This window comes from Oenanthe melanoleuca, chromosome 18, assembly GCF_029582105.1.
Source record: "Oenanthe melanoleuca isolate GR-GAL-2019-014 chromosome 18, OMel1.0, whole genome shotgun sequence".
NCBI classification, from domain to species: domain Eukaryota; kingdom Metazoa; phylum Chordata; class Aves; order Passeriformes; family Muscicapidae; genus Oenanthe; species Oenanthe melanoleuca.
Genome location: NC_079351.1, coordinates 6,394,211 through 6,405,601, shown reverse-complemented (window position 1 = coordinate 6,405,601; position 11,391 = coordinate 6,394,211). Strand labels below are relative to the sequence as shown.

The window sequence follows — 11,391 nt, the reverse complement described above, 5'->3', positions numbered from 1 at the left end:
ACAAAAACAAATGACCAAGCAATCTGCAAAACAAAACATTTATTCTTAGAAAAAGTCAGTTTATGTACAGCAAGCCCCAGAGGAACACCCTGCAGTCTTCAAGACCCTTCCACGGTGCCTTCTTTGACAATGACTCGTGCAAGATTCCGTGCAAGAGCAAGCCTCAGCATTTCCACTTTGGTTGTCTCAACATCATCATCCTGGAAGGGAGCAGAGACTGGGTTAGGGGACTGCACACAGCGGGGAGGTTTGGAAAGTAAAGATGCAGGTCAGTGAGAGGTATTTATCTCACATTTACATGGACCTCCTGAGAAGAGCAAAAGCTGCATTTCCTACTTAATAGCTCAACCCAAGGCAGCAGTGCCAAGCCTTTTCATTCCCTGGATGCTGCAGGGCTTTGCATGTGCAGCCAATGGTTCCATGTTCTGTGCCTGGAATGCTCAGAGCCAGAGCTGCTGGATGGCAACATCTCAGCTCTTCACTGCCCCTGTAAGGTGCAATTATTTTTCTTGGAAAAGCACCACAGTTCAGTGCAAACCATCAGAACATGAGGAGTAGGAGCACTCCTGCACTGGGTTTGTGAATACTTCAGTCTCTTGTTGATGTTTCATTTGACTGCCCTGAAGCCACTGTGCCGGTCTCTGGGACTTGGGCTCTCCCTCTCTTATGCCCTTACTAGGAATATAAATGCAGTTTCCCTTTCTGACCACTCCTGTGGCCCCCCTCAATCATTATCCAGTTATCCTCAGAACTGGGGCTACCTGGAATTTCTGCTTATCTGGATTCCCTGCTGTCAGATCTTCCAGGCATCGCATCAACTCGTAAGTCTGCTCTGCTGAAAATATGACCTGTGGAAATCCAAGTATTTACTGAATAAGATCAAATGTAAAGACATCACCAGCTAAGAAGATAATGCAGTTGAAAGAAAGAGATTGCTGTTATACTCCCACAGATCCATTCTGACCCCTGAAATCACAGGATCCAAGGATAATTCAGGCTGGATGTGACTTTGGGAGGTCTCTAGTGCCACCTCCTGCACCAAGCAGAGTCAGCTGTGAAGTCAGAGTGGCTGCTCTGGGTCTGTAATTGCTGAATTGTCCTTGATGGATCTTAAAGGAAAAACTGTGCTTAGAAGGAGGCACTGGAACAATCTTTGAGCCAACTACCCAAAGGAGCTGGATGCAGTGTGTGCTAAAATTACCAGTGCAGATGAATTCCACTGCTGTTGTAACAGCAGGGAAATAAGGTGAGAGTCAATTTATCCCTTACTGGGTCCCTGGGTGTTCCCACTGCTGGGACACTTGGAATTGCCATGGACAGGTCCTGGCAGGAGCAGGAAGGGGGGTTCACCACCTTGAGTTCCCTTGTCAGGAAAAAAGAAGAGGCCCCCTGGGGGGCTGTGTGGTGTGAGCAGGACCTAACCTCCTTCTGCTCCAGCAGCGGGAGCGCGTCGGTGAGCAGCGTCATCCAGAAGGAGCAGGGGGCGATGTGCGCCGTCATCAGCGTCAGCAGCAGCCGCGCCGCCTCCGCAAAGCGCTTCTCCCCGTACAGCCGGTGGAACTCCCGGTACTTCCCTGCCATGGGGGGGAACGAGCCATCAGGGGCTGCTGGGCTCTGGGAGAGCCCTCTGCTCCAACAAAGCCCTGGCAGAAACACCCCCAGCCCAAATGAGCCCAAAGCAGCCCTGTCTGGGGGAATCTGCTGCAGGAAGGAAGGTGATAACAGAGCCTCCCTGAAAGGGCAGCCAAACCCTGCTGCTGTTCAGGGTGAGCTTCAGGGTTTGCATCAGCTTGGTCAGTGGCTGCTGCTGCTTCATGCTGAGTGTCTGCAGGAGAGCAATGCCCCAGTGGCTTAGAGAGCAGAGAGAATATCCTTTTTGAGGTCACAGAGTAGGAGGAGGTCTGAAAGGCTGCACCATCTTCCTTGGTTGTTTAAATGGAAACTGGAATCTCTGTTAATAGGGAGAGTTCTGCATTTGCTAAGAATCAGTAAGATCAACATCCAGCATGTATCCACTAAACTAAAACAATACTGGAACTTAATTATTTCCATTCAGATTAACCTTGACTAATGCCTGAGGTCAAGGCATGGGGAAGTTGTCTAGCATGTTCCAAAAACTCCAGGGGAAAAAAAAGGCAGAAATATTTTCAGGCCTTTCAGGATTGTTTAGAAAGAGCAGAAAGGGAAATGGTTTCTCTGGGGATGACAGTTACCAGATGATGCTGGGCATGCAGAGCTGAGGGATTACCAATTTGATAAATCATGTTAAGGATCTAGACCTAACTTACAACAAGCTTTAATGAAGAAAATTCAGTTCCAGTTTTGCAAGCTGGACCAAGTGGAAACAGATAAAATTCATGCTCACCCTTCCTGTAAGGGTGGCATCAGATAGAGGGGAGTTGGTCCAATGCTGACAGCTATTCCAAATTCCTATCAGATTCTGGCCCCGATATTGAGATTCCTAACTCACATCATCAGAGAAATAATTTCCTGTTTTGGTCCATGAATCAAAGGCCACAGAGCAGCTGCAGGCAGAGGGGCAGGTTACCACAGCCTGCCTTATGCCAGGCAGGAGAAGGAAGCTGTGGCACCTGAAGGAAATGAGCTGGAGGCCCTCACTGTCTCTTGGCACAAGTGTTCAGTGAGAGGGCAGAGAGGGCTCTTGTTCCAGTGAGCTTGACTGGCACACTGAACCCATACACTGGAGACTTTGGAGAACTTGGCAGAATTATAACAAGGTCAACATAACTTAAACTAGTGGATTACTGTTCCAATGAACCCCCCAAGGTAGCATTTGTTAGTATTTCAGAGCCTCTCAAGGCAGTGATACAGTCTGGAATAAGAAGGAAGGAGAAGATAAGAGTGTCCTGCTCAGAGCAGAGCAGGAACCTGGTGTGAGGGCAATGGTAAAGGCCAGCTCTGGTACAAGCTGCATCCCAAACCACATTCACCATTTGCTTTCCCCTCAACACTAAACCAGGAGGTAGCCAGATGGAAGAAAGCATAAACCCAAGTAATTCCATGGAGTTCTCCACAACAGACCAGTATGGACACTGCAGGCAGCTCTCACCAAGGAACGTGAGCCGGTCACTGAGCAGCATGGACGGGCCCAGATTGTCAATGAGGTCCAGGTCAGAGAAACACCCCCTTTCACAATAGTCCTTAAGGAATCTGGGGAGAAAGTGGAACACAAGGAAAGCTTAGAGGAAGGACATCATCCACATCCATTCTGTACCTCCCAGAAATCCCTTCCCAGAAAACTTGACTGTAGGCTGAGTTCCATCTCAATCAACCTCCCCAAGGGTTTCAGACGTTGTCAAACATTCCCTGGAAGTGGCCAAGGAACTGGTGTAATCTACATTTAACAGACACTTCATTGATTCTTCTGCATTCAGTGGTAGTTGAGATCTACTTTTTAAAAGAAATAAGTGAAAGAAGGCAGGAAGCTGAGGCTGGTGGATACCTAAATAACACTCAGATCGTAACAAAAGCTCTGCTTTTCTGTTGTGTAAAAAAGTTGATAAGCAGTAGGAACAAAAACAATGCTAAAAGCTTTTCATCTGTTTTGTCACAGCATCCATTATGCTGCTTTCTGCAGAGCTGCTTCCTGTGATTTTTTTTTTCATACTTTGGTTGAAGGAAATGTAATGATTCCCACTCCCTCAAATAACAAACAAACAAAAAAAAAAAACCCCAAATCTCAGCCTAGCAATCTTTTACCACTCCTTTTTCCAGTGTTGAAGACAGAGTGTTGTCTGGCCACCTACCCAGAGAGTAATTTCAAAATTATACTCTTAACTATGCAGAGACTGGTCTCTCCCTATTTCCAATTAGCAAAACCCACACAACATGGATTGTTAGAGATTACAAAGCATAAAGAGTTGCCAGAGCTTTTGCTGAAGCCTGAGCCAAGTGTCACTATTGTCCTCACCTTGTTATCAACTTTCCCACTCTAGAAAAGGTCAGGAATTTTGAGTGGTTCATACAAAGCTGAAGACACAATAAAACCACTCCTTGATGAAAACTTTCAGTAGAAACAGTGAGATTTTTAGTAGAAATGGTGGCTTAAGTAACTCCCACACACTTGTTTGGAGGTTGTGAGGCGAACTTGATTATAAATAATCAGCTGAATAAAGCACAGGCAGGGATTGTCCTCCACCCAAATCAGCCCCTTAGGTCACTGTCTGGCCCATCAAACATCTCTGTCCCAGCAAGTGAAGGGCAGAGAACAGAAGTTGTTAAAAGAAATGTTTACCAAGCAAGGTCTAAGGGAGTTGGACTCTCAGATAAAGCCAATCTGTTTTGTCTCTAGCTGTCAGGAAGGAAAACAACATAGAGAAGGCACAGCTGGGGTACTGCAGAGGAAAACACCCGAAGGTGTTTTTTGTTTCAGAAGGTGCCTAGCCTCACTGCTGCAGTGGGAGCTTTCCTGGCCCTTGACACAGCAGCCACTTCCCCAGTCCCCCCAGGCTGGGAGCTGCTGGCTCAGCTCACCGGTCCGAGATGAGCGTGGCGAAGGCGGCGTCCTTGGCTCGGATGCTCCAGGACAGGGCCGAGCCCAGGCGGTTGTTGCGCAGAGCCTTCATGGCCATGATCTTACAGATGCTGCGCACTGGGGAACGGGGCAAAGAGGGGAACAGTGAGTGCCAGTAGGTTCAGCTGGAGCACTGCAAAACAGAGAGACTCAAAATGCACTACCTTGTTCCTGCATCTGCCTCTGCTCACAGATCCTCAGCACCTTCAGGGCCTTCTGCTCGGTGCTGAGCGGGATGCGCTCGATGTGCAGCTCCAGGTACACCCGGCCGTACTCCGGGCAGTGGTCAAAGTAATCCACCCCCAGCTGCCACAGGCTGAGAGAGAGGAGAAATCACCACCTTTCCAACCCTAGAAATCTTCAGTGAGCACAACAGTATAGCCCCAAGGAGAATCCGAGCTTGCATTAATAACTGTTTGCTCTGATTAACTTTGTATGGTCCTGAAATGGCTTTTCCTTCTTCCCATGCCAGTTCCCTGTACCACAGCTTTGGAATGTGTGCAGCTCATGCAAGACACTTCTTCAGTGCAAGACACTCTGCACAGTGGCAGGAGTGGCTGTGCCCAGGTCATGAGGTGTGAAGGGCTCTAACAGACAGCTTTTGTCTCCATTCAGGAAGGGAAATGTGCCAATCTTGTACAATCTCTTAAGGACACTTCTGCTGAAATTCTAACAGTGGCTGCTCTAAGTTTTGCCCTTTTACTTCATGAACATGCAGTTATTTGTTTTGGCTGCCTCAGTCTAAGTCTGTCCTATGAGTAATAAAACAGAAGTTGGTACCTGTGATGGGAGAAGAGTCCCGAGGCATACTCCAGCAGGAGGAATTCACGCATATTTGAACCAAAACTGGGGGAAAGAGAGCAATAATCCAGATATTATTATTTGCATCTCATTGGAAAAATCTGGTAACTTTATTTCACAAGTACTGTCAATTTCTGCAGCATGTTTTCTTTTTTTTTTTTTTTTTCCCTGTGGGATATCTTAATCAGATTTATTCAAATAATGCAAATAAATACTTACTAGAGATTGTGAGACTGCAGGAGTTTGCAGTGATCCAACAGGTCAGTCAGATGAGCCACAAACCACCAGTTGCTCAGGACAATGCTGTGTTTGAAGCAAAAGAAAAAGCTAAGCCTAACAGTACCAAGGACTGTGTCAGGTTTTCCACACGCATTTTTTACCAATACACAGCTCTGTTACAATCCAAGGTCTGGCTGCAATGTCCCAAACCTAATGGAATGCTTTTAATTGCTGCCAGCTTCATGGATTTTTGCTAAATTATTTAAAAGGATGATCAGGGCTCTGTACCCATACCCCGCTCCCCAAGTACACAGAAGCAATATTGTAGAACTAGAGAATCAAAAACCTTAAAACTCAACCTGCACTCCTTGATTACTTGATGGATCTCAAATTCAAAGGCTGCCATTAAAATCATGTCTAGTGGTTCAGGGCTGTTCTCTCCACCCAGGAACAGGTCCATACTAGACTGTGGAATGAGATGACAAGACATGATAAATGCAGAAGCAAAACATTTGTTTGGATGTAGCAGTTATTTTATGGGAAATAACAGGTCATAGAGGCAGAACACATTAACAAAATGGAATTTTCCTCATTTTAGCATAAGGGAACTCTGAAAACAATTTGCAAGAAGACTGGCAATGTTATTGCACTGAAAAGTAGGTCTTCAATAATTATTTGTCAACTTTATCACTCTCCCAGTCCTTTTAGAAACACCAGACAACATCTTACAGGCATGTCATTGCTGTAAGACTTTTCCCAAAGTTTTTCTTTCAGTGTAGTAACCCTTGTGTTCTTGAAACAGTGGAGAATATTTGAATAATTGGATTTCCTGCCTGTGCATAGAAGCGCAGCTCCATCGGCTTCACCGTTGGGTGGGAGTACAGGAGCCGGGTGACCAGGAAGTGATACCACGTGGTCATCAGCTCCTTCTTCTCCAAAATGGCATCCTCATCTCCCAGCAGGATCTAGTGGGACAAAAACACAGCAGGAATGCTGCAGACTCAGCAATGGACACAGCTGCACTCCAGCTCTCCAGAGGCGTTACTCCTGCTCTGCAAAGGTGAGGATTTATTCAAAATTACATAACAAAGATCCTTCTCACAGCCCAATTTCTAAATCACCTTAGGGCTTTGGACAGGAAGAGAAACCCATCTGCCCAGGCTGGCAAACCATCAACAGAGGACAGGAGACTTTAAAGTTACTTATGGCTACACTGGGCTCCTGAAATCCACAAGGATGGATTCAATACTTTAGTCTAAAGTTTCCTTTGTTCCCAGCAAAAACACACCTTACAGATGGATTCCATGTGGGGATTAGAAGCAAAAGTTCCATCCTGTAGATACCTCTGGCATTCCTCGTGCCAGTGCTGCCACTTCAGCTCCAGCTCTGTCAGTGTCTGGGTGTTGCCAATCTGAACAGAGGAAATAAAGGAAACACCAAGTCAAATCACACCTGGCTCTTGTGCCAAACTCATGGTCACTCTTGATAAAAAGCTAAACATGAGGCTGTGCCTGTCATCTTTTTATGCTGACTTGCCACCTAACAGACTTTTATCTGAATTATTTGATCTTTGGACAATTCAAGAACACAAATATTGTTACTGTAAAGGAGTAAGACTGAGATGTTCTGAAGGGGAACAAACTGTTACAGGGGACACAACTGGGTGGCTTTTCCCAACAAACTGCATGAAAAAACACTTGTACATACACTGGGCACAGGCATCTTCTTCATCAACTCATCCAAGATTTTGTACATGTTCATGGATGTGGGGTTGGCACTGGCTTCCTTGGAGAGCAGGTGCCGCGCTTCGTCCATCCGGCCTTGGAGCACAAAGATATCCACCTGCAAAAACCATGAGCTCCATCAGCCCCATGCTGGGCAAGATTCTGGAATACCCAGAAAAGGGATCAGAGGGGCATTTAAACCTGTGATTCAGGCAAGGGATGTGGAGTTAAAATATTTAAACTGTAGGCACTACTAATTCAAGTAAGAGTGTAAGAGTCATAAAGGATGAGCAGTCAATGAGAATAGCTTCATCCTAAAGCCTGCACAGGCAGACGGGGATGAGGAAGGAAAGCACAGACATGAATTCCTTTCGTTTAAGAATCTTCCAGGTGGTGATACTCACCACATTCCAGAAGAGCTTGTGTTTGGATGGACTCTCACTGCTCAGGACTTCCCTGACCATGCTGTCCACGTCACACACGTGGAGCCGCACCCAGTCCAGGAGGCGCAGCAGCAGAGGCCCAGCTGTGCAGACACATTTCCCTCTGTCAGTTCCCATGTGCTGGTTCCCAAACTGCTCTCACACATTTTCTAACAGTTGGACATCACTAGATGAGATTTACTGACTGGATTTCTACCTGCCACCCCCAGATTACAGAGTTCCTTAAGCAGAGAGGCCCTGTGAGCACCCAATCTCTGACAGGATTTCCTGTGGCAACACAATCCAATAGAAAACCCAAACTTGAAGAAATAAAAAGTGAGTGATCCAGATTATAAATCTTGCAATGCCAAGAGACAAATAGAATATTTCTGTTTCTTTTAGCATAATTTCATTATTACTAACTGAATATAAGGAAGAAATTTGGCACTAGGTGATTAATTTAGATTACTTAATCTGTAATTTGTGAATCTCTCCTGAATTCTGCGACTGTGTAAATAGCACACTTGTTTGCATAACATCATTTCCTTCAAAAATTATTTCCTACTTTAAAATGCCAATGTAAACAGACTAACTTCAAAAATGGCAACCTGAAGTTAGAGAAGTTGTATCAGAGCTGTATAAATGTCTGCTGGCATCAACACATTTGATGCTTAAAGACATGTTTAAGCTTATAAAAAAACAGATTGGCAATAACTTTTGATATCCCTCCTCTTCATAACCTTTCTGACAAAGAAACAATTTAAATCAGAGTGAGGAAGAAAAGCAGAAGGCAAATTGAGTAGCTTCAATATAAAGAAGGCAATTAACTGAAGCAGAAGGGGTATTAAAAAGCTTATTGACACTCTGCGTATCTCTAAAACATTGTGAATATGATACACATTTTAAACAAATAAATATGCAAAGAAGAAACCCTTCAGTCTTTACACCAGGATAGTTCACAGCTCACCTGTAGCTGCTTCAACAAACAGAATCTCACACAGGTTCCAGATCAGCTCCATTGCAGAGAGAATGGAAACCTGAAGGAAAGCGGGGCCAAATTTCAGAGCTAGTCATTATTCCAGTTTTTTAACCACACAAAGGTATCTGCTGTCCAAAGCAATCAGCTCTTACAGAGAAATATAATTCTGACATTTCAGAGATAAAAATTAAAAGACACAGGCCACAATTTTACACTTTTTTTTGGTCAGCGAACACTGACACTGTGCAATGAAATGTAGCAATAATCTGATGCCAGTGAGCAATCTAACTGATCTTATTTTCAGCCTTCCTGCACTTTTAAAACTCAGTGCAAACACTGAAGAAAGAATAGCCAATGAAGCAACATCTCTGCACCTGGTAGGACACAAATGGTGTGAGCCCTCTGCTCTTCCCAGAACACTCCCATGGATCTGACAGCTCACTGTGAACACCCACAGGTTGCTAGGAGGCTGAGATGTAGCTGACTGGAATCAGAGTTTGAGAGATGAAACACCACACAGCCAGTCTGAAACTTTTCTTGCCAGCTTTGGGATGACAAGAAAACATCACATCTAAAACAGCAAATATGTTTATGACATGGCAGTGAATTGAGGTGTTGGGCATCTTTACTGTTTTAGAAGTACAAGAATTAACTATTTATTTCCATTTATTCTTAGTCATGAACTGCATCTCATATATAAGGCAGAGTTAAATGTGAAGTGCCTCATGCCCCAGTGGTGGCCTGGTGAATTCACCAGCCAGTAATCGATGCTCAACCTGACAGGACTGCAGATTACCTGAGTGCTGTACTGGCCTTGCAGGACAGGATCCCGGGTCGAAACTGAAGGGAAAAACAAGGAAAGTCAAAGAGCAACATATTTACCTTTGACAGTCGCTTCTGAGCTTTGATAGCTTTCCCAATATCTGCCACATGAGATATGAAACAGCTGCAAGTCCCCAGAAAATCAGTTACAATACGGTGGGAAAAATCAGACCCTGACCAGATTTACAAAACAACTTGGAAATCTCCAGCATGGAAATAGTCTTGGTAATTACTGAAACCAACACATGCTATTGTACAGTAGTTGCAATAAGTTACCATTACAATTCTACTTTCATAATTGCAACTGGTGTTTCCTTTTCCTACAGTCAGAGAATAAACAAACAAACTTACCAGCTGCCTCGTGCATGTCCTCCATGCAGGCTCTTATCACTGACCGGTAGTTTTTACTCACTTGAACCAATCTGCCAAACACAAAATTAATTTGGTTGGAAGGAGCTGTTGGAGTTTTAGTGTTATGCCCTCTAAAGCCTTGCAAGTTTCTCGGCAGCAGCAACGCCCAGTACCTGGGTGCATCCTGCTGGAATCTGTGAGACTGTGCCACACTGTACCAGAGTGGTTATTGGAAGGATCTGAGCCTTCATTTGTAAAATCCCCCCCAAATGGTCATTCTGTCGGCCCTGCAGCCCATTCCAGTGCTGGTAAAAGCAGCCTGGCCAGCGGCATTGCCCCGCCGGAGAGGTTTCGTTGGCTCCCGGCTGCACAAGGGCCAGCGGGTGCCTCCCACGCTCCCCATCCACTCACTGCGCCTTCCGCGACTTCCCCGCCAGCTCCTCCTCGCTCCGCTGCAGCCCCATGAAAATCCCGTGCGACTCGTTGAAGAGTTTCCGCAGGGTCTGGATGTAAATGTCCTGATCCCGGCGGACCACGAAGACCTGGGAGGAGCTGGGCGCTCCATGCCCGGTACCTGCAACAGAGCCCGTCAGCGCCGGGAAGCAGCGCCCGCCGCGGCCCCACCGCAGAGCCGGGACGGGCACGAGACCGGGCAGCACCGGCAGCGGGACCCACCTGCGCGGTCGAACAGGGTCTCGCACACCAGCACCTCCGCGGGGCCCCAGGCGAAGCAGAGCTGCCGGGCCGACGGGTCCGCGCCCGGCACCACCTGTGAGGGGACGGTGTCGGTCAGCGGCGCCCCGGCCCCGCACCGCCCGCGGTCCCGCACCCCCGGCCTTGCCCCGCCCGCCCATCCCGCACCACGAGCGGCGGCTCCGTGTCCGGCTCGTCCATGGCGGCGCCGCGCTGCTCCCGCTCCCGCTCCCGCTCCCGCCCGCCGGAGCTCCGCAGGCCCCCGGGCTGCCCGCGCTGCCGCCTGCGCGCCCCGCGCCCCGCGCCCGGCCCGGCCGCTGCTGCCCCGGCGGAGCCGCCGCCCGCGCACGGAAGGGACACGGCGGGACCGCGGCTCCCCGCCGCCCGGGACAGGCACCGCCGCCCGGCCCGGAAGCGCCGCCGCTCCCGAGGCCCCGGCGGGGCGGGACAGGCGCCGCTCCGCCCTGCCCGAGCCGCCGGCCTGAGGCCTTGCGGGCGGGGGTGCCCCGGGCGGGCCGTGCGGACGGACGGACGGGCGGACGGATGGACGGCACCCCATCGCAATCTGCCTCATTTTCCTGTCAGCACAGATTCAGTGCTGGGTGGGAGCATTGCTGGCCCCGGGTGTGAAGTGCAGTGATGTAGCTGGTCAGTCAGCGTTCACAGATTTATCGAGTTGGTCAGGTTGGAAGCACCACAGACTCGGGTCCAAGCTCCCTGCTCTGCTCCAGCAGGCTCATCCCAGAGCACACAGCACTGGTTTGTGCCAGACAGTTCCGGAATATCCCCAGTGAGGGACCCCACACCCTGTCTGGTCTCTGTTCGAGTGCACAGTCACTCGCACAG

General features: G+C 48.0%; 1 protein-coding gene across 1 annotated transcript; it reads right to left on the bottom strand.

Annotated features, from left to right (window-relative positions):
• Positions 1-24: 24 nt before the first annotated feature.
• NUP85 (nucleoporin 85) lies at positions 25-10,900 on the bottom strand. Its single transcript, XM_056506269.1, has 19 exons — positions 10,714-10,900; positions 10,528-10,621; positions 10,264-10,426; positions 9,853-9,923; positions 9,476-9,519; positions 8,668-8,737; positions 7,683-7,804; positions 7,262-7,396; positions 6,843-6,965; positions 6,388-6,519; positions 5,914-6,020; positions 5,555-5,638; positions 5,315-5,380; positions 4,699-4,850; positions 4,495-4,612; positions 3,071-3,171; positions 1,423-1,574; positions 762-848; positions 25-200 (listed from the first exon to the last, which is right to left on the bottom strand). Exons 1-19 carry the CDS (start codon positions 10,744-10,746, stop codon positions 99-101), a joined length of 1,956 nt encoding a protein of 651 aa, XP_056362244.1. The 5' UTR covers positions 10,747-10,900; the 3' UTR covers positions 25-98.
• Between the last annotated feature and the right edge of the window lie 491 nt (positions 10,901-11,391).

Coding starts and splice junctions, on each gene's coding strand:
- NUP85 (XM_056506269.1), bottom strand. CDS start 10,746: ATGGACGAGCCGGACACGGAGCCGCCGCTCGTG. Junction 3,172..4,494: donor GCCACGCTCATCTCGGACCG/GTGAGCTGAGCC, acceptor CTTTCTCCCCAG/ATTCCTTAAGGACTATTGTG. Junction 201..761: donor CAGATAAGCAGAAATTCCAG/GTAGCCCCAGTT, acceptor GCTCCCTTCCAG/GATGATGATGTTGAGACAAC.